Below are 26,945 nucleotides of genomic sequence, written 5' to 3' on the forward strand. Positions count from 1 at the left end.
CCTAATTTTCCCCTCTTTCAGTTGGAGATCTTTCTGCCTGGGACTGGAATCCAGCATGTGGGAATGAATCGCGTGACCTCAAGTCCTGATATCTGTCTGTTGGCGGGCAAAGCCCCCAGACTGATCAATAATCCTTTCAAAAATGCCCTTTGGACACAGACTTTGCTTCCAATCTGCTTGCCTCTAGCTCCCAGGGCTGCAGAGTCACACATAGTGATGCGGCCTCACTGTGCAAAACCTGCAGGATTCAGCCCTTCCTTGCAATAAAATCTCAGTCTGACAATAAACACAAAACCAACCTGACAAACCCTGCCTAAGAATAACATTGAATTTAAAACTTCCATTGCAAACATCACCTCTCAGACAGTTGGGAAACAATGGGGACACAAAAAAATTCTGGGAGTTTCCTGCACCTGGATATGTGACCAAGCAGGGGGAGATGGAAGCACAACTGCCCCCACCATGGTGGTTCCTCATTATTCCATTGATTTCTCATTATTCCATTCTTCCTGTGCTGCAGCAGCTGCTGCTCTGGCCTGCAGCCAGCACAAGGGGAAGCTGCTCAGGGGTAACCATTTACCATTTCAGCCTTTTGTTTAAATAAATTATATACAAATCCTATTTTCCTGAACGACACAAAACACCACAAGCACTTTTTGTCCCTCAAAATTAATTATTTTTTACATTTTTACCTTTTATTTTTACTCAAACCACCTGTTAAATGCAAAGGGCTGTGCTGGTACCTGTGGTGGGAAAGACCCAGGATGTCCTAGAGTGGTCCTGGGCAGAGGGAATCTTGCGCTTTCTAGTGGATTTCAGCAGGCAGGATCGCACTTCCAGATGTGCTGAAAGAGCTGATTAAATCCTTGGGAAATGACATTGTGTTTATTAAGTGTGCATTGGGAACAGCCCTGGAGCGCTCCATTTCCACAGAGCCAGCGGAGTCAAGGCAGTTCCCATTCCCACAATCTTTCCTCCTATGTATATATTTCTGAGTTGTTTGCTTGTTTGTTTTCATCCTGCTAAAATAAAGTCCAAACCCACAAACCTGAGGTGGCAGCACATGTTTGTGACAGAGCTCAGTGGCAGCTGTCAAAATCCACACAGGAACAAAAAGATCTTGTCAAAATTTTATTCACGTAATTATCTTTTATAAGACAAGTGGAATAAGCCTGGAGAAGCAGGATTTCCAGAGGGAAAATTCCTGAGCTTTTTAGGGATGGGAGCAAAACTCTGCTGATTTCTGTGGTGGCTGCACGTGGTCCATGGAATCACAGGATGGTTTGGATGGGATGACCTTAAAGATCATCTGGTCATCATATAGTCCTATGGACAGGGACACCTTCCATACCCCAGGTTGTTCCAAATACCATCTGACCCAGCCTTGGACACTTCCAGGGATGGGGAGTCCACAACCTCTCTGGGCAAATTTCACAAGAATCTTATCACAAAGATATCCCAAAAACTCCAGTATAAAACATCTGACTGCAGGGCTGGCTGTGGAACTGGCACTGGTTCCACTCCTAAAGCACAAGGATTGAAACTTTCCCAAGCCCTGCTTGTGAACAAAAGGGGCGAAAGCAATCCCGAGGGATGAAGTTTTCCAATGACAGAGGTGTTGAGTGACAGGCACTTGAGCGGTGTTTTGCTGCCAGTGCCCAGTGTGACTCATCGCCACTTTCCAGCTTTGAAATGGGGACGAGTCTGGCTGTCTACAAAGACCGGCGACAGTTATTCCCAAACAATTCCCTGTTGCTGAGAACCTGGGCTGTATTATTTCAGCAGGGCGTGTGTGCAGAGTGAGTTCACTCTCCAGAATGCTGTTGGACATGCCAAGCCTAATTCATCAGAAAGATGATCCACCTCATCCAACCCATCCCAGGCTCATACATGCATAAAAGGGCTCTCCCCAGCCCTTGCAGAGCACAGGTTCACCTCTCTCCTTTCCCTCCTACTCCTTGCTCCAGGCCAGCACCTTTGCTCCTTTATTCTAGCTGCAGCATCCACCCCAATCCAAAAAGCCCCAGCAATGTCTCGCCAGTCCACCGTGAGGATTCAGAGGGGGAGAAGCGGCTTCAGCGCTGCTTCAGCCATGGTCCCCAACACGTGCCGGACCAGCTTCAGCTCCTGCTCCGTCACCCGCCTGGGCAGCTGCAATGCTGGCAGTGGCTTTGCCAGAGTCGGGGGGGGCTTTGGAAGCAAAAGCCTCTACAATGTTGGTGGCTGCAAGAAGATCTCCGTGGCTGGAAGGGGTGGCAGCTTCTATGGCTCGGCAGGGTTTGGTGGTGGCGCCGGGAGCGTGTACGGGGGCGGCTTTGGTGTTCCAGCCAACCTTGGCTACGGATACGGGGCCTTTGGGGGTGGCCCTGGATTCCCTGCTGGGGGCATCCACGAAGTCTCCATCAATCAGAGCCTTCTGAAACCGCTCAACTTGGAGATTGACCCTAACATCCAAAGGATCCGAAAAGAGGAGAAGGAACAAATCAAAACCCTCAACAACAAATTCGCCTCCTTCATTGACAAGGTGAGATCTGAGCTTTCCTAAATATCTGATTTTTTTGACAGGGACACTTTTCTGCTTGATGAGGAGAAAAGCTGATCAAGGAGGAATACAAGTGAGAAATAAGACTGGAAGATGCCCTGGAAGCTCCAGGGAATGGCACCTGTTCCATAGCGGTTGCTATGAATTAATCATCTAGTGTTTGAGTTCCTCCTCATTTGCTGCTCCCACACCTCACAGGCAGTGGGGAAAGAAATCTCCAGAGGAGAATCCCACCCTTCTGGAGACTTTAGCCTGAGCATTTCAGGAGCCTTGGGAACAGCTTTGTAGATGATCAAATGAATTCCAGAAACCCACCTAAAATGACCAAGTAATTGGCACAAGGGAGAAGCAGCTTCTCAATGCTTGAATTCTCTCAAAGGCATTTAAATCTGTCACCTAAATGTTTGGATTTTTAGTTCAAAATATCAAAATCTCATCCAAATCTGTATGTCCACCACATTTCACTAATGCACAAGAACATCTGCTCAGCTCCTACTCTGGTCAAGCTGCTCCTCTGTGGTTGCAAGGAAAACACTGCAATATTTTGGACATTTAGTGGGGTAGAGGAGATCTGCAGAAGGGAAGGAGAAGCAGCGCCTTAACAATGTTATTTTAATTAAAGAGCAAGCCCTGCTTTGCTCCTTATTTGATTTTGCTCACAAAATCCCTGTACCTGGTCTCAATTTAAACAATGAATGAGAAGCCAGAAAATCAAGGGTTGTTTCAGAGTTTCTAGCACTGAACAGGGTCCCTGTAGCCAAATCTCCCAAGAGTTGAGAATTTGGCTCTGCAAACCAGCTGGAAGGAGCATTTTACCCTCTCAGCCAGTTCTGAGACCCTCTCATTTGCAGGGAAATTCTCCCCAGTCTCTGTTCTTTCAAAGACCCTTCAGGATATTTTTCCTTCCAGGTCCGATTCCTTGAGCAACAAAACAAAGTGCTGGAAACAAAATGGAGTTTGCTGCAGGAGCAGGGAATGAAAACAGTGAGGAACAACCTGGAGCCGCTTTTCGAGACCTACATCAACAACCTGCGGGTGCAGCTGAACTCCTTGCTGAGCGACAAGGGGAGGCTGGAGGGAGAACTCGTCAACACCCAGTACCTGGTCGAGGACTTCAAGAAGAAGTAAGTCTTGAGCTAATGCTCTCCTCACCTGGGCAGGTGCAGCCTTTCTCCTCTCAACATCCTAAAACCAACTGGGGGATCCAGGAGAGGTTGGGATCCTGGAATTCCGGGCAATGACATTTTCTCAAAGAGAAATTTTGTCAGTAACGGAGTAACAGATTTGAGTATGCCAACATTTGGGGAATAATTTGGAGCCTGATCAAAGACTTATTAACTAAATTACCTACTGAGAGGGAAAAATTACACAGTAGGTCTGAAAGTTTCAGAGCAGCACATTTCATTTGCTTAAAACAGCAGAAGGAGGATGACTAATGGCCAGAAATAAATAAAAAATAATGGATTTGTTAGAATTGTTTTGATGTACTTGTTTTAACTGGTTCAGCTCCTGGTGTCTCATTGAGGGAAAAGAGCATTGTATGCAAAATGCTCTGAAGGAAATTCATTTCAGCAAACTCAAATCTTTCAGTTACCTGCCCAAACAAAAACTCCCTGTGCCATCCTCCTTTAGGTACGAAGATGAGATCAACAGAAGGACCATTGCAGAGAACGAATTTGTGACGCTCAAGAAGGTGAGAGCAAATTCCAGGGCACTGTGGGATGGCTTACTGCAGAGCTCTGATCACCCACTCAGTCACAAATCCACCCATTACAATTCCAACCTCTTCAGTTTTATTATGGTTTCTTCCCTGGACTGTTATCACAATGCATGTTCCTGATCTACTGATAGGGGTGTGAACCACCCAAGAATCTCTCATCCCCCAGGATGTAGATGCTTCCTACATGAACAAGGTGGAACTCCAAGCCAGGGCAGATGCGCTGAGTGAAGAAATTAATTTCCTGAGAGCACTTTATGAAGCAGTGAGTACAACCAGCTCCAAAACATCCCAGCCCTCAGTGAAGACTTCTCTCCCGCCGGGAGATGCTAAATCCTTTCCCTCTGTTGAGTTGCACCAACACCTGAGCTGTTCAGATAACGATCTGTAACAGCCTCTCCCAGGTCTGCAGCTCACCTGGAAGAGTGAAAAGGCATCTCCCAAGGGGATTACCTCATTCCCTGTGCTCTTTGCAGGAGCTGTCCCAGATGCAGACCCAGATCTCTGACACCTCTGTGGTTCTCACCATGGACAACAACCGGAACCTGGACCTGGACAGCATCATCTCTGAGGTCAAGGCTCAGTACGAGGACATCGCCAACCGGAGCCGTGCCGAGGCCGAGTCCTGGTACCAGACCAAGGTGAAGGATCTGGGGTTTCCATGCTCTTATCTTCTTATCTTGTCTGGAACAGATAAAGACCGACTCTTCCAAGAAAACCTTCCCAGCTGTTGATCTGGGCTGGAGGAGGGACTCTCCAGGCTCCTGGTAACTCCAAAAATGGGGGATTTTCCTTTGACTGATTGTTCCTCTCTGTGACAGTACGAGGAGCTGCAGGCCACGGCTGGCAGGCATGGGGACGACCTCCGGAACACCAAGCAGGAGATCTCAGAGCTCAACCGCCACGTCCAGAGGCTCCGATCCGAGATCGACAGTGTGAAAAAGCAGGTAAAGGGCAGCAAACCCCACTTTTCACCAATTTACTTCTGGACTTGCAAGGGAGAGGAAGGAAAAGGTTGGAGCAACCTGAGCAGTTCTGCTCAGTTCGACTCTTTTTCACTCAAAAAGAAAACTGTCACTAAAACTGGTGGAGCTGATGGTGCTGGGATAAAACCTTGTGATTTCAGGGGAGGTAAAGAAAAACCTAGGTCTGGGGTGGGGACTTTGAGCAGAACTTTGTGTTCCATAGTGTGCAAACCTGAAAGCTGCCATCGCCGATGCTGAGGAGCGCGGGGAGCTGACCCTCAAGGATGCCAGGGCCAAGCTGGCCGAGCTGGAGGATGCTCTGCAACAGGCCAAGGCTGACCTGGCCCGGCAGCTCCGGGAGTACCAGGAGCTCATGAACGTCAAGCTGGCCCTGGACATCGAGATTGCGACCTACAGGAAGCTGCTGGAGGGCGAGGAGTGCAGGTGGGTGGGAAACATCCAGCCCTGAGGCTGACACAGGAGAAGCTCAGCATTTCTGGAATGCTAAACAGGGGGCAGAGAGTGGGGGGATTTTCCCAGATAATGGAAATAACAAAAATCTGTGAATTATGCTGCGATTTTATTTTTCACCCCAAATGCCTCTGGGAAAGGTATTTTATTGTCCTCCCCCCCCCACCCCAGTATCAACAGACTTCTAATCCTCTTCCTTATGTTCCATCCCTGAACAGGCTGGCTGGAGATGGGGTCCCAGTGAATATCTGTAAGTCTCTATAATATAAGAATTGCCTTATTTAAACATTCCTGTGTCTCTACACCAAGAAGCCAATGCCTGGAGATATTGAAACATTTCCTTCTCCTCTTTACAGCCGTCACCAGAACAACAGTGGGATCGGGATACGGAGGAGGCAGCAACCTCAGCATGGGAGGGGGGATCTGCAATTTGGGGAACAGCTTCAACTGCGGGGGCGTTCCCGGGGTGAGCAGCACCACCCTCGGAGCTGGCAGCAGCTCCAGCATGAAGTTTGTCTCCAGCTCCTCCACCAGAAGAAGTTACAGGAGCTAAAATTCTCCCTCCAGTCACCGCCACGCACCATAAAACACCAAAACTGGTCCTTTACTGGAGCGTGGCGGGGTGGGCACAACCAGGGCCACCTGCACCCCAAGTCCTGTCCCACAGGAGCCTTACTTTAGGAACTCTCTCTCAGCTGTGTTGTCTTGCACACATCCTGTTGGGCTCAGCCCTGAACCTGAGTCTCACTGGGTTAAATTTGCAGCTCGCTTGCTCCAGCTCAGCAATTTTTTGGCCGGATTTTGTATATAAAATGTGTCCCATGACTGTTTGTCTCTCTTCACTTTCTGGAGTTTGTCTAATAAAAATGCACATGTAATTTATTCTATTTTGTAGTCCTTTTAATTAAAGAGGTGCAAGAGCACATGCAAACACAGGTACCAAGAACTTTCCCTCAGGCCCTGACCAGTTAAAGGCTCAGATTTTTGCTCCTCACTCAGATTTACTGAATTTCACTGTCAGCAGCCAGAACACCCCAGCCCAGCAGAACCTCAGAGGGAGATTTGGTGCTGATTTCAACATTCCCTCCCCGCTGTGCAAGGAAAACACCTGGAAGCCAAACACCAGGACACGCCAAGGCAGGAGTCAGGCATAGGGGAAAAGGTCTGAGCTTCATTTACTTCCAGCTCCCAGCCCGTCGAGCACCCAAGAGCCTGGATCCTGGGGGTGAGATCCCAGTGCCAGGTGTGTGATGTACTTGCACAAACCTCAAACAAGAGGGAATTAACTCCCAGGGGAGCCAGAGAAACCCCCTGGCCTGTTCAGGTGAATCATCAATCCCAAACCCCTGGTGTCACCCACGCCTTGGAGCCAGCAGTGCCAACATCTGCCTGAGCAGGCTGAGAGCCCTCCCTGGCTCAGGGTCCTGGTGCTGATGTTCCTTCCCCTCTAACCACACAGAGGGGCAGGATCAGGTCCACACTCTGGTCAGTAAGAATTATGAACCAGATGTGGCCCTAGACTGAATTAAATATCACTAATCTAGTAGCTATTAAAAAACCCAAGAAAGGGATTTATTTCACTGTTGAAAAGTGAAAGTCTTCAAGATCCAATGTTTCTTCAGGTTCATAGGATATGTTGGTCTTGTTTTGAGAAGGTGGAAGAAAAAACAGAGGAGGTTGTAGGGCTTTCAGATGTGGTTCTGACTAATTGGGAGAAATTAATGGAGAAGTAAAAGCAGAGAAACATCTGCAGTGACAGATCTCACTACTGGAAGGTCACTTGAATTAACAGCTGTGACTGGAAAAGACATGCCAGCCCTCACTCCCTGGATTTTAATAGGTTCAAGTAATGAGTAGAGGGGCCCTCTTAAGAAAATGCTCATGGATTTGGGGAAACAGAAGGGAACTGGCAGTGCTGGAATGACAGACTGATTCAGGGTTTCCTTCACGACCAGTAGTTTCCCATCATTTTCTAGGATGCCCTGTGCTCTGTGCGTGTATCCCTGAGGAAATCTCCTTCCTGAAATCCTGCAGGCTTGGTTGTGGGTCCCCACTCCTGCTCCACACCTCCCTCAGCAGCCTCCAGGGAAGGAGCAATATCCTCCCTCCATCAGAACAGCAGCCTGGGCCAGGTCAGCCAATGGCTTTCCTTCTGTTGCCCAAACACACCCTCTCTAACTACGAGGATATGGGAGTGTATAATCCCAGAATCCCTGAGGTTGGAAAAGCCCTCCCAGATCATGGAATCCAACCTGTGCAACCCCCACCTTGTAACCCAGCCCAGAGCACCAAGTGCCACATCCAGTCCTTCCTTGGACACCTCCAGGATGGGGACTCCAAACCTCCCTGGGCAGCCCCTGCCAAGGCCCATGAAGAAATTCCCCTGATGTCCAACCTCAACCTCCCCTGGCACAGTCTGAGGCTGCTTCCTCTTGTCCTGTGGTTCCCCTGGAGCAGAGCCTGACTCTGCCCTGGCTGCCCCCTCCTCAGGGAGTTGTGCAGAGCCAGAAGGTCCCCCCTGAGCCTCCCTTTCTCCAGGCTGAGCCCCCTCAGCTCCTTCAGGAGCTCTCCGGACCCTTCCCTGGTGCTCCAGCCCCAGCTCCATTCCCATCTCTGCCTCCTGTTGTGAGGGGTCACTACATGGGGCATTAGCAGGAGTCTTGGAGAACCCACCACCACAAAACAGCTGGGGATTGGGAAGGATGTGGAGGGAATTTCCCAGACCTTGTATTTCTGTGAAAACTGTCCATGTTCCACAGCATCATCAGGGTTGGAAGAGGTTGAATGTCCTTCAGGAGGACCCAGTTCAGCTGCCAGCCCAGCACTACCATGACCACCCTAAACCCAAATGTGCCAAATCACCCTGACCAGGAAATATCAGAATCTGGCCCAGGAGGGAGTTTCCATCACCTGTGACACCAACACTTGGTCTCACATCCAACAGGGACATCAGAAGGTGCTGCCCACTGCATCCACACCTGGGTCACAGCACAGAGAGTACAAAGCCTGTCCTCCAGCCCAGGAAATGCCAGGGCCAGAATATTTGTTTGGATACTCAACCAACCTCCAGCTGTCCTTGCTGAAGAGCAGGGCCCTGGTCTCCAGGCTGTCACCTCCTGCATCCCATCAGACTGCAGCCATGACCTGGGGCTGGTATTCCACTAGGAGAAGATGATCCCCAGTAATTCCAGCCCAGCCCAGATTAAAGCCTTAGTCATAATGACATGGATGGTGCTGGCACTCAGGGGCCTGGATTTGCAGTGTGTGGAGGGAGTTGATTGCAGGTTGGTGCCCATAAGGATTTTACAGAGTTCTTTAGGACAGCCTGAGGCTCAGTCACAGGAGCTCCCCTCTCTTAAAAAGGGCTGCTTGTTGTAACACACAAGAGCTGAAACACTCCCAAGACAGCTATTGTCATTCCAGGGTGTGTAATGCAAATGTTACAAGAACAGAGAGAGAAAATAGAAATAAAAATAAAAAAAGCTTGGCTGAAAGGCAAAAAGAGATGATGGAAAGCTTCCCATTTCCTTCCTGAGACCTTCTGGTCACATTGACTCTTTTGTTCAGCTGCCACATGTGCCGAGACAAGCTCCTGAAAGATGCACCTGCAAACACCTGTGGCACATCCCTGTGCCTGGACATGGCTGGGCAAAACTATGGATTGTCACTGTTGAGTAAGAAATGACACAGGCTCACCAGGAGGCTGATTGGTATAATGTGTGGTTTATTTTGGACTGCTTTTTTAAATAAGTTTTGATTTAGGTGGACTTGATTGGTTATTTAATTAATATATTTCACTTGGCTGGTTAATTAACAAGATGCCCTTCTTATAAATAATTTTGAGAAAAACAAGAAAACAGAGAGTAGGTAAACAACCTGTACATTATTTATAATAATATGTTATCATGTGTTTATTTTCAACTTTCTGAAGTCTTTCTGGCTGATTCTGGGAAACTTATTTAGTTCTCTCATTGTCACATCCACAATGGATTCCCAGAAATGCTCTGCGGGAGCACTGCCACCTCCTCCAAGGAGTGGGGGCTCAGCTGAGCCCCTGACAAACCCCAGGGGCTGCAGGGGCTGGGAGAAGCATGCCCACCCCTGGGCACCAGGGAAGGAGCAACGTCCTCCAGACAAGGCTGCAGATTCTTGGGAGCATCTTGGCTGCTCCAGGACAATCCTCTGTGTGCCAGAGCTGAGATGCTGTGTCCTTCACCAGGGAAATGTCCTGTTTGGCTTTTCCTGGAAGCCACAGGGGGTAGGAGTGAAGAGAGGCCTCTGTGAGCAATGTCCTAAACACTGAATTTCCTGGTGAGTAAGAGGGGAAAACAACAGGCATGGGGAGGGCCGCCTGGTGGCTCCGTGTAGAGACAAGGTCGTCCTATGAGTCAGGAAACAGATCAAAAATCTGCACAGGTGAAGCCCTGAGAAATTGCTGAGTCAGGGTTTGTGGCATCACAGATGATGGAAACTCCCTTCTGGAGCAGGTTCTGATATGTCACCATCTATTGTCAGTCCAGATCAGGGTGATTTGGCACATTTGGGCACATGGCTTAGAGTGATCATGGCAGTGCTGGGCTGGCAGCTGGACTGGGTCCTCCTGAAGGTCTCTTCCAACCCTGATGATTCTGTGGAACGTGGACAGTTTTCACAGAAAGAAAAGGTCTGAGAACACCGTGCATAAAATTTCCTCCACATCCTTCCCAATCCCCAGCTGTTTTTTGGGGGTGGGTTCTCCGAGACTCCCCCATCACCCTCCTGGATCTCCCTTCATCACCTCTTTCCCTCTCCTGTACCAGTTGTGCTTTAAAGAATTCTTGTTTAGGCATGAGAACAAGAGAACTGCTCCCATCAGGTTGGGAACTGGAGTTTGCTCAGAACCACAACCCATGATCAGACACTTCTCAGAGCTCAGACCCTCCACCAGGAACCAGTGTTCCAAAATCAAACAAATTAACCTTACACAACCTGAGTTGATTCATCCATGGACTGGAGATGAGCAAGCATTTGCCCAACAAGGAACCATCTCCTGCAGCTGTGGAAGGAGGGAGTGGGAAAGGGGTGGCTGCAAGCAGGAGCTGAGAAGCCACTATTGAGATTTTCTCAGATATTTGAACACAAAAAAAAAATGCAACCTCTGCCCTTTTTTGAAAGCTCCATAGATGCTCATGGTGAACTCACTGTGGGTGTGCCGGGCCTGGTTAATCAGTGGGATAAGCACCACACTGGAGCCATCCCCACCTCAGGAGGGTATAAAGGGCCAGTCCTAGGCTGGGGGAGCACAGCTTCACTTCCAGCCACTTCCTCTCACTCCTTTATTCCTTGGATCACTCCTGGCAGCCATGTCCCGCCAGTGCACTGTGAGGAGCCAGGCCAGAAGGAACTTCAGCGCCGCTTCTGCCTTCGTCCCAAATGCCAGCAGCTCCAGCCTCTGCCTGCGCCCTGCACTCCAAGCTGGGGGCTGTGGGGCCACCACTGCCTATGGAAGGCTCACTGGAGGCTTTGGAAGCAGGAGCCTCTACAACCTTGGTGAATGCCAGAGGATCTCCATAGCTGGAAGAGGTGGTGTCCCCTACGGACCCGCAGGTTTTGGTGCTGGCACTGGGATCTCCTGTGGGTTTGGTGGGGCAGCTGCTGGTCCTTTTGGGTATGGTGGGGCAGCTGCTGGTCCTTTTGGGTTTGGTGGGGCAGCTGCTGGTCCTTTTGGGTTTGGTGGTGGCCCTGGATTCCCTGCTGTCCCAGTTGGGGGCATCCATGAAGTGTCAATCAACCAGAGCCTTCTGAAGCCACTCAACCTGCAGATTGACCCCCACATTCAGAATATCCGCAAGAATGAGAAGGATCAGATTCAAACCCTCAACAATAAATTTGCCTCCTTCATTGACAAGGTGAGACCTGAGATTCCTGGTTATGCTGTGGTGATTCTTTGGTGGGGAAGCAAGGGTGAATTATATCTTTAGCCACAATTTTGCTGCTCCTGTACTGCCAGCATTCTAAAATCCCAGCAGCCTGAGAACAAATCCTGAGGCTTTCCAGCTTTGAGACCATTTACATGTTTCAGGAATGCAGCAGTGAGACCAGAAAACAGGGACAAAGTGGTGGTACTGGATGTAAGGAAGCAGAGTTGGGAGAGAGAGCAGGAGTGTTTAACTTGTCAGCTGAAGGGCTGAGACCTCCCACCTTCCAGCAAGTAAATCCTTGCAGGATGTGCCTCACATCTCCAAGGAAAACCATTCTAAAACATTCTTCTCTCTCCAGGTCCGATTCCTTGAACAACAAAACAAGGTCCTGGAGACCAAGTGGGCCCTTCTGCAAGAACAGGGGAACAAAACAGTGAAAAAGAACATTGAGCCCCTCTTTGAGACCTACGTGAACAACCTCAGGAGGCACCTGAGCAGCCTAACGACAGACAAGGAGAACCTGAGAGGGGAGCTGAGCAAGATGCAGACCATTGCTGAGGACTTCAGGAACAAGTGAGTCTGTTCGTGGTCTGCCTGGGCCTGGGTGGGCTGCAACAGATGCAGAAAATGAGGGAAAAAAGCCTTTTTGCTGATTCAATCCTCTGAGAAAAGTCTGAGTTTAATACAAGATATGGCTGAAAAGTAACAGGCAGAAAATTACAGAGCAAAAAGACCAAGGTGCAGAGCAGTACATAAAAAAAAAATAGAGACTGGTCCTGAAAACATTAAATAATTTTAAAACAAGCCTAGACCACCCCTCCACCTTCCTTCCACAGATATGAAGATGAGCTCAACAAGCACGCGGATGTCGAGAACGAGTTTGTGACCCTGAAGAAGGTGAGTGCCTGCCCACATGGCCTCCCAGCCCTGCAAGAAACCCCTTCTCCAGCTTTTCCTCTGCTTGTCTGAAGCTCACCTCATTCTGATGATGTGCTTCCTCTCCTAGAAAGTGGATACTGCCTACCTGGGCAAGTCAGAGCTGCAGGCCACGCTGGATTCGCTCACAGAGGAGATCGACTTCCTCAGAGCCCTCTACGAAACTGTGAGCACCGGAGCTTATACCTTTCTCCTTGCCTTCCTTTCCCATTCCAGAGCCTCAGGGCTGATTATTTCCCCCTCTGTTGCACTAAATAATTCAATGGTTTTTCCATTTCACATTTTTGCATGCAGCTGTCTTGGAAAAATCCTTTTGTTCACCCAGATCTCCCCTCTAACCCTGGGGCTTTCCATCCTCCAAGCAACATTTGTGTTGTGACTCTCAGGAGTATTTGCTGTTTTTGCAGGAGCTGTCCCAGATACAGAGCCAGATCTCTGACACCTCTGTGGTTCTCACCATGGACAACAACCGCAGCCTTGACATGGAGGGCATCATTGCCGAGGTGAAGGCGCAGTACGAGGACATCGCCAACCGGAGCCGCGCCGAGGCCGAGTCCTGGTACCAGTCCAGGGTAAGTGTCTCGGGAGGCTTCTGCAAAGGGAAAACCATCCTCCCATCCCCAAATTCCCCAAGGGAGGTGGTTCCCACTGTGATTTTGAAACACAGAATGTCTTCATATTTAATAACCCTATGAAATTCAGAAGTGTTAATTTGGGATTGAAAACACGCACACATTTTTGAACACGCAAACAGCCCCAAACCTGCACTGTTGGGCTCTAAATCCAGCTTATTTTCCTTTGACTGGTTGTCCCTCTTTGTGACAGTACGAGGAGCTGCAGGCGACAGCTGGCAGGCATGGGGACGACCTCCGGAACACCAAGCAGGAGATCTCAGAGCTCAACCGCCACATCCAGCGGGTCCGATCCGAGATTGACAGCGTGAAAAAACAGGTAAAGGGCAGCAAACATAACCCTTGCTGTGACCCCACCTCTGAGTTGCCCAGGGAATAAAAATAAAATCAACCAAGGGAGTTCTGCAGGATCAGGAATGAACGTGACTGGATTTATATGAGAGCAGTGACATCACCAAGAGTTACTCAGTGTAGTATCAATCACCACAAGGAGATTCTGAGAGTTGTAGAGGTAAATCCAGACTGGGACCTGACTCAGAACATGGATCAGTTCAATGAATTGAATTCAATTCATGGATCAGTGACGGTTAAGATCACACCCTATTGATGTTAACCCAAACATCAGACGTGGGATTGGGACCTCAAGATACAAAGAGCTGGATTATGCTCTTGATAAGGAATGAAAATCTGCATTTTCTCCTGCAGGTCAATGGATTGCAGACGTCCATCAATGATGCAGAACATCGTGGAGAGATGGCCCTCAAGGATGCCAGGGACAAACTGGAGGACTTGGAGACAGCTCTGCAGAAAGCCAAGGCTGACCTGGCCCGGCAGCTCCGGGAATACCAGGAGCTCATGAATGTCAAGCTGGCCCTGGACATTGAGATCGTGACTTATAAGAAGCTGCTGGAGGGCGAGGAGTGCAGGTGAGTGAGATTTTATATCCCAGTTTTCAGAGGTGCAATGGAGTTAAACACCCTGGTCAGGTTTAGATCCACATTCAGACCTGAAAGCTGTTTAAAGACCAGTGAGTGCCTGTGAAGAGGAGCTGTTTGGATACAGCAGCCTTTCATACAAACTTTGCACCTTTCAAAAATATTCAAAGGAAATTTTCCTGCCTTTGTGAGGTTCCCTTTGATGTCTCACTGGCTCTCTTTTGCTCCCTGACAGGCTCTCTGGGGAAGGTGCTGCCTCAGTGAACATCTGTAAGTAACTTTTAGAGACATTTCTATATCTACCTCCCACCCCTGCTCAGAGCCTATCCCACTCATCCACTGCCTGTGAATTCCTCTCATGATGTTGTTTTTCCCTGGCAGCTGTGACCAGAAGCACTTCAGGAACAGGATATGGAGGCATGAACTACCTGAGCTCCAGTGGTGGGCCCGGAGGTGTGGTCTGTGCTGGAATGGGAATGGGCTCCATCTCTGGAAGTGGATACGGCACAGGTGGCTCTTGCATGGTTGGAGGCAGCAGCTCCAGCTTCAAGTCCATCTCCACCGGCTCTTCCATGAGGGGATGTTACTGAGGAACTGACTCCAGGCCCTAGTGCCACCAGTGCTGAGGCTTCTCTTGGGTCCAATCCTTATCCGGCTCCTTCAAAAGATTTAGAAATCAAACCCATGTGTCATTAGTTATATAAAAGATGCAGTGCTCCTGTTTGTCCTGTGACCCTCAACATTCCTCATTTCCCAGTGTTTGTCTAATAAAAGGCATGTGGAATTAACTATGTTGCATCCTCTTTTCAATTCCAATTCTTTTCTCTTACCTTGTGGCAAAGGGTGGCTGGTGCAGCACAGTAACTTTGCTGCTTTGAAGGTAAAAAAGGCACATGGAAGTTGAGACACCTCCTTCCTCCCCAAGTCCATGGACCTCATATCCAACAGGAATAAAACACTTGGATGTTCTATTTCCATGAGGATGGGAAGATATGTGCCCTTCCTACTTGGCACAAAACAAAGTTCTTCTGCCTTAATTCCTACTTATGACATCTCAGCCTTTTATGCCACAGTAGTTGTGCCCAAACCTCTGTAATTGAATAGGATGACTCATGGAGGGATATAAATCTGGTTTTCCCAAGAAGATGAGTGCTGCACCTCATCTGATCTGCACACACATCTGCAGGGACTGATAAAACACCTCCACTGCCATTACCATAATTAGAAATGGAAAACACCCATTAAACCCCCAAAACAACCTTTTTTTGGAGGAATAATATCCCCAGAGGAGATTGTGAGACAGTGAAAGACTCTCAGGGCACTGGACAGGAAGTGGCTTGTCCTCTTCAGTACCTGCCCATCTTTCTCCAGGCTCTCCAGTCCACATCCCACTGGCAGCAGCAGAGCTGGAGTATGGTTTGTTATTTAAGCACTGTCCAGCATCAAAGCTCCATCCAGGGCTACATGAATGGGGAAGGGTCTGCAGGGGCAAGGAGCAGCTGAGGGTTGGCTTGTCTGCCTTGGAAAAGAGGAGACTGAGGTGAGACTCCTTGGGGGCTGCAGCTTCATGCCCAGGGACAGCTCTGGTCTCTGCTCTGGGGACTAGAGACAGGACCCAGGGAATGGCTGGAGCTGTGCCAGGGGAGGGTCAAGCTGGACATCAGGAAAGGTTCGTCCCCAGAGGGTGGTGGGGCACTGAACAGGCTCCCCAGAGAATGGTGTGCTGGTTTTACCATTGGAACTACTACGGAAGTGGGGTTTTTTGAGAAGAGCTGTTGAGAGCTTCCTCTGTGCCTGACAAAACCAGTGAGTCGTTTTGAATATTGACACTTTGTTAAACCACTAGAAAGCTGACCACGCCTCTGTAGACACACAAGTTGAAAATGAAAAATCCTGAGAAGTCTCTTTTCTCTTCCAGCCTGAGAACAGGTAACATGGCCAGCCCTGATCCTTGTCCCGACTGGGCCAGGCTGAGCGGGCTCTGCCGTGGGGCTGGACCCCTTTCTGGGGAGCCCATGGGGCTGGGCAGGGATGGGAGGCTACAGGACCAAGGCTGGGCCATGGCTGTGGTTGTGAACATCTTGCCACTACTAATCCCTGCCCTGCCACCAGCCCAGGCTGAGCTGGGTCTGCCAGGCCCCAGGAGCAGCCTCAGGCTGGGCCGGCTCAGCCAAGATTCCACCACTGTTGGGGTTCACCTGCAACTCCCGGGCAGGGGAGGGGAGGCCGTGGGGCTGAGGCCAGGCCATGGCTGCGGCTGCTGACATCTTGCCACTACTAATCCCTGCCCTGCCACCAGCCCAGGCTGAGCTGGGGTTCCTGAGCCCCAGGAGCAGGCCTGGGCCGGACCGGCTTGGCCAAGACTCTGCTGCCATTGAGGTTCACCTGCAAGCACCGGGCAGGGGAGGGGAGGCCGCGGGGCTGAGGCCAGGCCATGGCTGCGGTTGCTGACATCTGGCCGCTACTAAGCCCTGCCTTGCTGCCAGCCCAGGCTGAGCTGGGGTCGCTGAGCCCCAGGAGCAGCCCCAGGCCAGCTCGACCAGGATTCTGCCATCACTGGGGTTTATCTGCAACCCCTGGGCACGGGGAGGAGAAGCCCTTGGCCCCCGGCCGTGCTGCTGCAGAGTTCTGACCTGGCTGCTGAGATCCTGGCCCTCTCCCCAGCATGGCCACCAAAGAAATCCTCTACCGCAAACAGCTCTACCACTATCCAGCAGAAATCACACAGCCATCTGCAGGTGTGGGTGAGATATTAACTCTTTCAGTACACAGATGAGACCTACAGACATCAATCCTCCCTTGGGCGAGAGAAAAGAACAGAGTGAGAACACGCAGAAGAACAACATGAAGACACTAAGGTCAGTGAAGAAAGAGTCAAGTCCCAGATGGGAGGGATGAGGAGATGCCTTGATCTTGGGGCTGAAATCCTTTTGTAAACCTATGGAGAAAGATGTAATTGATCCATCAGACTCTTTTTCCCTGTAACTCACTGAAAAAGTATGATGAGATAAAGTGTTCAAATTGTAGATATGAACAAAAGCCTCCATGCTAAAGTAAGCAGATGTTGAAGTAGCTGTGACTCCATGAGAAGTCTGAACAGAGAGAGGGAAGAGTGATGAAGACCCTCTGCCCCATGGAAAGAAGAAGACCTCTGTTCTCAGTGATGAAGATGATCTCAGAGATAGATAATCTTTGCTCTTGAACAGCTCATCCTTAAAATAGCACCCCATAAGTTGACATGAGCCATAAACACAGAGTGGGAAAGCTGTAAAAGATTGGAGGGACTTCACCATTGCAGATTCCCAGAGGGCTGCTGTTTGTGGAAATTAAAAGCCATGAGAGAACTGTTTCCTTGTGGAGAAGTCTCCACACCATTAACAAGAGGAACTTCTTTCCCTAAGTGAACTGAAGAAAGGCTGTTCTAGAAGTGATAAATACTGTTCTAGAAATGATAAACTGACTAAATTGTTTCTGTGCATTATTAGTAGGAAAGAAAAAGTTGTAGAGGAGAGAAGTGTTCTAAAGATTTTATTCTGATTCTTATTATTCTTTCTTTTAATTACTGTTAATAAAGCTTTCTTTATACCCTTTTAAAGTTATGAGCTTGCTTTGCCTTCCTCCTAATCTATCTCACAGCAGGAAATGAGTGAGTATATTCTAGTGGGTCCACTGGCCAATGCTAGACCCACCACATTAATTGGTGCATTGGCCAGGAAATCTCAGATTGGTGAACCAAAACCACTACAAATGTTCACAGCTCCAAGGCTGCTAGAGCTCCAGAAGCAGTTAGACAATGCCCTTGGCATAGGGTGGGATTTTGGAGTGTCTGTGCAGGGCCAGGGGTTGGATTTGATGGTCCCTATGGGTGCCTTCCAGCCCAGGACATTCTGTGACTCATCTGATAAACAGGACTTTCACACCTCAGGCTGTTTTCTCTCAGGGGACCCTGGACTTTCAGAATTCTTATTTCAGAATTCTGGGCTCCCAGAAAGGCACTGCCATCTCCCAGATCCCTACCTTTACCAGCAGCACCTCAGTGCAGGTGAAGTTCTGCCTGGAAAGCTCAGGAGTGCAGACCAAGACATGAACTTCTTGCCTGGATCAGCACAGGTTGTCACTACCCCCCAATGGTTGGAAATCTGGGGGCAGAGTCAAGATTTTTCTTTAGCAAAGCACATCAAACTGGCATTTTCCCAATCACTGGATTCCCTCTTCCGGCAACTTCAGTCTCATCAGCTTCAAACTAAACAGGAACCATTTTAACCAAGCTAAAACCAAGCCCAAAGGCAACTTGTGGATGGAAATGGATTTTGTTTTTTGCCCCACCAGTAATCTCCTCTTTGAAAAACAGCTTAGAAAATATGGGCTTGGATGTGGTCCTGGAGGGATCCAGAAGGTCATGGTCTATAGCTGCGTTGGGAACCCCGACAAAGGAGGAATGATGAGGAGGACTTCATCTTATCAGAAGGCTAATTAATTACTTTATTATACTATATTATTCTATACATCTAAAACTGAATCTGCCAAGCACTTAACTCTGCACCCAACTGCACACACTGCACTGAATTTCATGACTGTCATCCAACAGTCCTGACACACACACACACTTGGCCCTGAGCGGCCAAGGAAACAAAACACCATCACTTTGGGTAAACAACTTCCATACTGCATTCTACTTTTGCACAAATACAGGCACAGCAAATGATAAGAATTATTTTTCCTTTCTCTGCGGTTCAGAGAATGTGAAACCCAGAAGTATTCTTGGGAAGAATTGTGCCTTGCTTTTCTCTGTGAAGAGAAATGTGGCTGCAGTGGTCAACCACTGCCTCTTGGTGCCCCTGAACCAAGATTGACCCCAATGTGCAGCAGGAGGACAAGGACCAAATTAAATCCTTCAACAGCTAATCTGCCTCCTTCATCAACAAGGTGAGGCACGTTGTCCTCCTCCAGCTCTGGCATTACCTGGCGATGGAGTCAGGAAGTTCTCAACATTAGAAATTTAATTCTAAATCATTAAAGCAGAGTTAAGGATTTTGTGCAGGACTTTGTTCCATATGCAGACTGTCCATATACATCTTTTTGACAATCCGAGCATGGAGGAAATTATTTCTCCAGGTTTCTATGTAGCTGAGTATTTCTCCCGGCTCCCAGATCTTCTCACCAATGATCTTTTGGTAACAAGCCCATCTAATCATGCTTCAAATTACAGAAAACATTATAACCCCCACCATATTAAATTTCCATTTCATGAAAAGCAAGGCAAGTTTGAGTTAAGGATCCTGATTTATATTGTTCTGATGGCTTTCAGGTGCGGTTCCTGGAGCAACAGACCAAAGTTCTGGAGACCAAGTGGAGCCTCTTAAAAGGCCAGAAAATTGTGTAGAATAATCTGGAGTCCATGTTTGAGTTGTACATCAGCAGTTTGAGGCAGCAGCTGGAGGCTCTGGGAAAGGAGAGGCTGCAGCTCAGCTCCATGCACAAGGCCATGCAGGATGTGGAGGAGCACTTCAAGGTCAGGTAGGCAACACCCACAGCAAGATCTGTCCAGTTTTACTTCACTCTCTTCTTCCTGTGTCAGTGAAAAGGCCCAAGACAGCCCAAAAAACGTGCCCTCAGAATCACAGAAAGGTTTGGATGGGAAGGGATATCAAAGATCATCTCATCCCACCCCCTGCCATGGGCAGGGACACCTCAACTATCCCAGGCTGCTCCAAGCCCCATCCAACCCGGCCTTGGACAGTAACAAGGATGGGGCAGCAACAGCTTCCAGAGAAATCCATTCCAGAGCCTCCTCACCCTCACAGGGAGGAATTCCTTCCCAATGTCCCGTTCATCCCTCCCTCTAGCAGTGGGAAGCCATTCCCTGTGTCCTGTCCCCCTATCCCTTGTCCCAAGTCCTTCTCCAGCTCTCCTGGAGCCCCTTTGGGCACTGGAAGGGGCTCCAAGCTCTCCCTGGAGCTCTGTGTTTTGCTTGAATTGCTTGGAGCTGCATCTCAGTGCTTGTCAGCTGAGAAGCTCAGTGTGGAGCCACCCCAGCCAGCAGCATCCTTGGAGTCACAGGATCCCAGAATGGTTTGGGTTGAAGGGACCTCAAAACTCATCCCATCCCAACCCTGCTGTGGGCAGGGACACCTTCCACTCTCCCAGGCTGCTCTAAGCCCCATCCAACTGGCCTTGGACACTTCCAGGGATCCAGAGGCAGCCACAGCTTCCCTGGAAACCCATTCCAGGGCCTCCCCACCCTCAGAAGAAGAAATTTCTTCCCAATGTCCCATTTAAATCTCTCCTCTTTAGTCTAAAACTAAATCAGAATTTGTTCAATGTATTGGATAGTTTGAGCATTTGGGAAGTGAGGAGTTACCTCCCATCTCATGGAAAGCAAGGATCCTTGGCTCAGCAATTCTTTAGGCTCTTGGGAGCAGGAGTTCCCTCTCTCCTCCACTCTTTGCACTTCAGGAAAACATCCATCCAGTATTTGTGTCTGCTTCCATGGTCATGAGGGATCTGTTGGGCATTGATGTGAATAAATGAGGAGCTTAAATTGTCAGTGTGGAACCAGAAATATGAGATGTGGGTGTGAGGTGCTCATCCCAGCTCCCAGCAAGGGCACATGCATCCTGCCTGAACCCTCTGATCTCCTTTCCCTGCCACTCTGTGCCACCTTTCCCAACAGGAAAGGTTCCTTCCAGCCCCAAAGCAGCATTGAAACATCCTAGACTGCCCTGGGTAAGGAAATCAGCACACACATGAAATCCTTGGCCAGTCAATGGTCACATCAGAGATGCAGTTCAGAATTTAGAGCTCTGCTTGTGTCTGACAAAGTGGCAAATATTCCTTTGGGATCAGTGGATTCTGGGGTGAAGCTCAATGACATCACACATGTTGCTGGGCAGGGACCATCCTCTTGCATCTACACCTACAAAAGGACTTTGGGCTCCTGCCCCAATTCCTAGGAATTTGTTCTTCCCACCTTTAACTATTTTAAACTTTTTGGATCCCAAATCTTCTTCCTAATATGGGAATCGGAATGACATGATCTTTAAGGTCCCTTCCAACCCAAACCTCTGATTCCTCTGTGCCAAACATTAATCCAGCAACTGGAAAACAGACATTAAATTTTCTCTTCTACGTGGCCAAGAGCTCTGAGACCCACAAATGGATGCAAAGCTGGGGCTCTGCTTAATGGAAATTATTTTCAGGGATGGATATTCCTGATGGGAATAAATCTTCCCCCATGAAAGGGCCAGAAGAGGCCAATGGTTTAGTACCTGCACGGCCTCCTTCCTTTGAACTTCTCTTTCTCTCTTTCATCTCCCCCATTTAAGCATTCCATGGGAGCCGGGCATGGGTCCAGGCTCCCGCTGGGTTTTGACCTTTCCCAAGAGCGTGGCCTGGACTCTCCCAGCCCCGGCCATCCCGCAGATCCCGCCTCTCCTGACTAACCAGGTGCTGCGATGAGCTCACACCCAGCTCCACCCAGAACATTTTGGGAGCACAAGGCTCCCATTCATGGCATAAAAGGTGCCTTTGATGAGGGCCTTCAGCTTTTCTAGACAGCTCCTCCCGCCCTCCAGCCCAGGGGTGCTGCCTTTTCCATCATAATCAGTGATGTAGAAGTAGAAACAATAAAGCTCCATCAAGGACTCTGTTCCAGCACTGCTCCCTCCAAAAATCTGTGAACACCCGCAGAATGAGACCCTTTGGTCTCTCCTCGTGTGAAGAGGGAGTTTGCACAGGGTGGAGGCTCTGAAGAGATTCTGAGCTCTCCCTCCTCAGAGGTACCAGAAGATCAACAAGCACAGGACAGCAGAGAACAACTTTGTCTGGTCAAGGTGAGGAGGCACGGCCAGCAAAGCAGGGACAGCTTTGGAAAGGCAAAGCACATTCAAATCACCCTTTGTATCCAGTACTGCCAGGCCCAGAGCACAGGTGGAGTCATGCCAGGAAGCAGAAACACCTGGCTGTGCCAGTGAAGCAGTGCTGGGCTGTAATTGCTCCTTGTTTCAGGTCCCTCATCCCAAACTCAGGAGTGTGCCCCAGATCAGCTCTGGGTCATCCTGACCTTGTCCCTTCACCAGATGCTCTGCCAGTCCTCAGCTTTTCTGTGTCCAATCCCAGCATCCACAGCCCCCTGGTCTCACCCGCAGGAGACACAGTAAGAAGCTTCTGCTGTTTCAGGTATTGTACAAAATATCTGTCTGGCAGGAAAAGGGAAATTCAGTGGTGTGGCATTGTTTGGATCCATGGACATCCTCCCTCCTCCCCTCCCAAAAAAAGGTGGAGGTGAGAAATTACTTAACTTTTGGCACTACTTACAGGCGCAGAGATCAAGAAATCCTCCATTTCTGGTTTAATATGAAATTTCAGTTCTTAATTTATTCTTAATTTAGTTTAATTAAATTAATTAAATTTAATCAAAGGTTTGTGTTAGATACAAAGACTTCACCCAGTGACCCAGAAAAGGTCTGGTCCAAGCTCCTTTGTCACCGTTCCACGATGTGGATGCTGCCTATGTGAACAAGGTGGATCAGGGGACCAAGGTTGATGTTGTGAAGATGAGATAAACTTCCTGCAAGCCCTCTATGAATGAGTAAGAGTATCCCAAATTTCCCAGTCTCCAGAGGCTCAAAGAGCTGGTCAGTGTGGTAGATGAGTAATGCAATGGTTGACTCTCACAATTAAAAGGTGAATAAAATGTATATGTGTTAAGAAAAGTTTTATGGATTTATGGTTATGTTTTACCCCCCTTGCATTGTTATCAGGGGATAGCCTGGGTTTGGGACATTTGGGAGGGTTGGCTCATTACCATGGCAACACATGACCTCCAATCAAGATTTAAGGAAGTGAAATCCACCACTGGATAGCAAAGGAGTCAAGGGACAGAACTTTGGGAGGGGCTAAAGGGTTAAAAGGTGAAGCCTCCATCGTGGGGGTGAGCATATGGTGGGATCCTCTGCTGCTCCCAGCGCTGTAATGTTTTCTCTATTCAGTCTTCCGTTGTATTTTTTATAAGGTTTAATAAATCTTACTAAGGTTTTGGAAGTGAGTAGCATCTCTCACATCCCTGCTGCAGCTCCTCCCCAACTCTCTTCTACATCTCAGCTCAGGACAAATAAACAGTGAAACATTTGGGACAGAAAATGAATTTGTTTGACTTCCGGCAGCTGTCCCAGATGCAGACCCAGATCTCTGAACCCTCGGTGGTGCCATCCATGGGCAACAGCCAGAACCTGGCCCTGGACAGCATCATCAGTGAGGCCAAGGCACAGGATGAGGACATGAGCCATGCTGAGGCTGATCCTGGTACCAGAGCAGGGTGAGGAGGTGCAAACAAACAGGGAGATTTTTGTTCAGCATTTCCCAAAGGCTGAGTTATACTGGAGAGAACAAGCAGCGAGGACAGGGCAGAAAGGTGTAAAATAAAGTGGATTTGGAGAGGAGTTCAGATAGTTCCTTGGAGATGTTTGGCAGTTGGACTTGATGACTTAAAGGTCTTTTCCAGCCTTCCATGATTCTTCATGACTCTCTGGGAAAATGCTGCTTTGATAATGAAAGATGGAGGAGCAGAAGGACACAGAAGGAGGAAGCTCAAGGGGCTGAGTGTGGCAAGTGCTGGTGAAGAGAGGATCAGAGCAGGGTCAGTCTCTGCCTGTGCCCCGTGTCACCTCCCTGCCCACCCAGCACAAGGAGCTGCAGCTCTCGGCCAGCTGGCACGGGGATCTCAGAGATGAACCACCTGCTCCAGCAGCTCCACTCAGACACGGACAGCGTGAAGGTGCAGGCACAGGATCTCCACAAACATGGGGCACTCCCATCTCCACCCCTGACTGGAAGGGGCCTGGAAATCAGGATCCAGACCCATCACAAGGTCGCTGGACTTGCTGCCCGCAGGTAGCTGGGCTGCAGATGGCCATTGCTGAGGCAGAGCAGCACGGGGACATCGCTCTCAAGGATGCCAGGGCCACGCTGGAGAAACTGGAGGCCACTCTGCAGAAAGCCAAGGCTGACCTGGCCCAGCAGCTCCAGGAATACCAGGAGCTCATGAACATCAAGCTGGACCTGGACATTGAGAATTGGGACTAACAGGAAGAGTGAGGAGAGCAGGTGGGAACTCCCCCTGCAAACCAAATCCCATCCAAATCCAGAAATGTTCTCACCTTTGCCCTGCAAAGAGGTGAAAGGTCTCACAAAATTTTGCAGAGGAAATTCACCCCCATCCTACACAGTAACAGGTGTCATTCCAAATCCTCTTCGATACTCCCCATCAGATCCAGCCCCCACTGAGTCTGTTTTCCAAGGTTCTTGGTGCAAAAATATTGCTTAAAATTATCCTTAAAAGGAACCATGACTTTTCCATCCTCTCTTTCTTCCAGGCTGTCTGCAGAAGGTGTTGGTGCCATCAATATTTGTAAGTAATCCATCTCACAAACAATATATTAAGTCATTACTTGATTGTACCTGGAATTGAGGAGAAGACAAGGAAAGAAGGATGCAGCTTGTAGTTATCTGCACAAAAATGAATATAATTTTTGCAGCCCTTTAGGTGAGAGGCCAAAGAGCCTGAGACACATTTTCCTTGACCAGATTTTAATTTGAAGGGATTTGTACATTGAGATTGTCCCTTGGGAGACTCAGATGCCTCAGGCCAGGAAGAAAAGCTGGAGAATAAGATGTGTGAAATCCAGTCAGTGATAGACTGTCCAAGAAATAACTGGAATGTGTGAAACTAAAGCTTGAAATTCCTTTGTACTCCTCAAACAAACCCTGTGCCCCTGCTTTCCCATGGCAGTCGTGGTCTAACCTGGGAGCAGCTACAGAGGTGGGAACATTCTGGGGCTGGGAGTGGGTTTCAACAGCAGGCTTCGAACGGGGGGGCTCGGCTCCGGAGCAGCAAGCAGCTCCAGCGTGGGGTTTGTGTCTAAAAGCACCACCCAGGAAAGCTCCGGAGCTGAGCCACTCACCTGGAACACGGGAAGGCAAGAAGCAGCACCTTCCCCTGCCAGACAAAGCCTTGGAATCATCCCAGAATCCCTGCTTGTCGCTTTGCCATTGAGGGAAAACCTTCCCAGCGCTGTTTCTCAGCTTGGGAGCGCTGCCTCTCCCCATCCAAACAATTCCCCTGCGTATCCCTCCCCCAGCCGGCAGTGCAGCTTGTCAGTGAATAATCAGCTGTCTCATTAACGAGTCTCATTAACGTCAGAGCTCAGCGAGCACCTTCCCAGTGCCGCGGTGCCAATCCAGAGGAGGGGCAGGAATTATGTTTACCTCTGCAAGCAGAGCCTGTTCTTTCACCTGCCCAGGAATCCAGGGGAGTTGAGCCCATGGTGCTTCCTCCCACCTACTCCTCCCTCACTCCCCAAATTCTTATGAAATGGAAAACAAAACATCTTCCCACAGGCAGTTTCTCCATTCCCCAATTCCTCTGGCATTGCTGGCTCACTCCAGGGCTCTCCTACATCCCAAAATTCAACCTTAATTTTCCATAGGTGAAAGGGCTCTCACTAATGTCCAATTAATTCCTCACCCACCCAGAAGGGATCATTTTAAACCCAAAGCCCACATAATGCACAGGTGTCCCAGCAGAAAATCATTCCCCTTCTCAGAAGCTGGAGACAGGTTAGAAACAGGGGAAAAAGGGGGTTAGAAGGGGGAGAAAAAAAAAAAAAAAAAAAAAAAAAAAGGAACAACAATTGTTGAATACAAACCATAAATTTTAAATTTTACATAATTTGGAAAAACATCTCAGGCTAAATACCTTCATGTATAGCTTTTGGAGTTTTTTTGGGGGTTTTTTTTGTGTGTTTGTTTGTTTTTTTTTTTTTTTTTTTTTTTGTTCTTGTTGTTTTGTTTGGGTTTGTTTTTTTTTTTTTCCTGTGCCAAAATGTAACCAGCTCGTTCCTCCCATTTTCTGCTCCTGCTGAACTTTTAATATGAATTTTATGAAGTTTCTTCAACAAACTGCAATCAAACAATGAGCAGTGCAGGATTTCCGTGCCACTATGAAATCCCCCTGCAAGAGTCATTTTAGAGCAATTTTAGAAGATTTGGCCTTGTCACTGGCTGCTGCTCAGAGCCTTCCCATCTCCTACTCCTCCTGTCTCAGTTTGAGAAGAGGGGGAGCCCTGGAGCATTGGGAGAGATCCCAAAGCAGCAGCTTGGGAGGTTTTCCAGGAATAACAGCCAACAGAGACCAGAAGGTGGGGCTGGTTTCATCTGGCCATGAACACCACCGTCCCAACCAGCCAAAGAGCAGAACGACAATTTGGGGTGAAAAGTTGTTCCCCTGGAGCATCTCCCCCCCTCCATGGACTGAGAGCAATTTGGGCAGTCCCTGGAGATGCCAGAAGAGCAGGAATGCTCCAAGAGGTTTTGAAAACCATGGAAGATGGATCCCAAGGATCAGAGCTAAACTTTTGGAAAGGCTCATTCCAGATGAGGGAAAGCAGTCAGGCTTTATCTCCATCCCCTTTCTGCAGCAGCTGGCAGAGCCACCAGGCCAGGAGTTACCAAGGATGGGATTGGAGAAGCTCCCAAGCCAAGTTTTGGGCCGGGTCAGCCTAAGAGACAGGAGCGCCCCACATTTGGGGAGGTCCTGTGCCTGGACCTTCACGCTGTCCATGTCTGAGGGGAGCTGCCAGAGCAGGTGGCTCTGTTGTTGTTATATTTCTAGAGTCCCAGCTCTCAGCTGTCCTATCTTCTATCACATCAGGGTCACCACTTGTTGTTATTATATAGCTGTTATCATATTTCTAGAGCCCCATACCTTCTGAGAGATTTTCTCACGCACAGCTCTTCACAGCAGTGATGCTCCTGCTTCTTCATCAAGGCCCCTCCAAGGCTCTGCCTG

General features: G+C 49.0%; 2 protein-coding genes and 1 long non-coding RNA gene across 4 annotated transcripts; 2 read left to right on the forward strand and 1 right to left on the reverse strand.

Moving 5' to 3' along the window:
• The first annotated feature begins 2,029 nt into the window (after window positions 1-2,029).
• On the forward strand, window positions 2,030-6,248 carry LOC135459114 (keratin, type II cytoskeletal 75-like). The gene is made up of 9 exons (XM_064734766.1): window positions 2,030-2,524; window positions 3,452-3,666; window positions 4,175-4,235; window positions 4,429-4,524; window positions 4,736-4,900; window positions 5,081-5,206; window positions 5,448-5,668; window positions 5,914-5,945; window positions 6,052-6,248. Exons 1-9 carry the CDS (start codon window positions 2,030-2,032, stop codon window positions 6,246-6,248), a joined length of 1,608 nt encoding a protein of 535 aa, XP_064590836.1.
• Window positions 6,249-11,037: 4,789 nt separating this feature from the next.
• LOC135459163 (keratin, type II cytoskeletal 75-like) lies at window positions 11,038-14,819 on the forward strand. Of its 2 annotated transcripts, XM_064734871.1 has the most exons (10): window positions 11,038-11,317; window positions 11,387-11,583; window positions 11,954-12,168; window positions 12,432-12,492; window positions 12,602-12,697; window positions 12,939-13,103; window positions 13,357-13,482; window positions 13,869-14,089; window positions 14,334-14,368; window positions 14,480-14,819. In XM_064734871.1, exons 1-10 carry the CDS (start codon window positions 11,038-11,040, stop codon window positions 14,686-14,688), a joined length of 1,605 nt encoding a protein of 534 aa, XP_064590941.1. In that variant the 3' UTR covers window positions 14,689-14,819. The 2 variants fall into 2 exon arrangements, with proteins under 2 accessions (XP_064590941.1, XP_064590940.1); XM_064734870.1 differs by having other exon boundaries at window positions 11,038-11,583.
• A 3,511-nt stretch (window positions 14,820-18,330) lies between these two features.
• LOC135459166 (uncharacterized) lies at window positions 18,331-26,945 on the reverse strand. The gene is made up of 4 exons (XR_010442982.1): window positions 26,862-26,945; window positions 22,161-24,556; window positions 20,460-20,602; window positions 18,331-19,667 (listed from the first exon to the last, which is right to left on the reverse strand). It is a non-coding gene; the product is annotated as an uncharacterized LOC135459166 (long non-coding RNA).

Source organism: Zonotrichia leucophrys, chromosome 29 (genome assembly GCF_028769735.1).
Source record: "Zonotrichia leucophrys gambelii isolate GWCS_2022_RI chromosome 29, RI_Zleu_2.0, whole genome shotgun sequence".
NCBI lineage: Eukaryota > Metazoa > Chordata > Aves > Passeriformes > Passerellidae > Zonotrichia > Zonotrichia leucophrys.

What these genes read in the sequence shown, in the direction of transcription:
- LOC135459114 (XM_064734766.1), top strand. Translation starts at nt 2,030, where the DNA reads ATGTCTCGCCAGTCCACCGTGAGGATTCAGAGGGGGAGAAGCGGCTTC. An exon ending in GTCGAGGACTTCAAGAAGAA is followed by an intron (nt 3,667 to 4,174) that starts GTAAGTCTTGAG and finishes ATCCTCCTTTAG; the next exon opens with GTACGAAGATGAGATCAACA. An exon ending in CTGGAGGGCGAGGAGTGCAG is followed by an intron (nt 5,669 to 5,913) that starts GTGGGTGGGAAA and finishes ATCCCTGAACAG; the next exon opens with GCTGGCTGGAGATGGGGTCC.
- LOC135459163 (XM_064734870.1), top strand. Translation starts at nt 11,038, where the DNA reads ATGTCCCGCCAGTGCACTGTGAGGAGCCAGGCCAGAAGGAACTTCAGC. An exon ending in AGTTTGTGACCCTGAAGAAG is followed by an intron (nt 12,493 to 12,601) that starts GTGAGTGCCTGC and finishes TTCCTCTCCTAG; the next exon opens with AAAGTGGATACTGCCTACCT. An exon ending in TGCTGCCTCAGTGAACATCT is followed by an intron (nt 14,369 to 14,479) that starts GTAAGTAACTTT and finishes TTTCCCTGGCAG; the next exon opens with CTGTGACCAGAAGCACTTCA.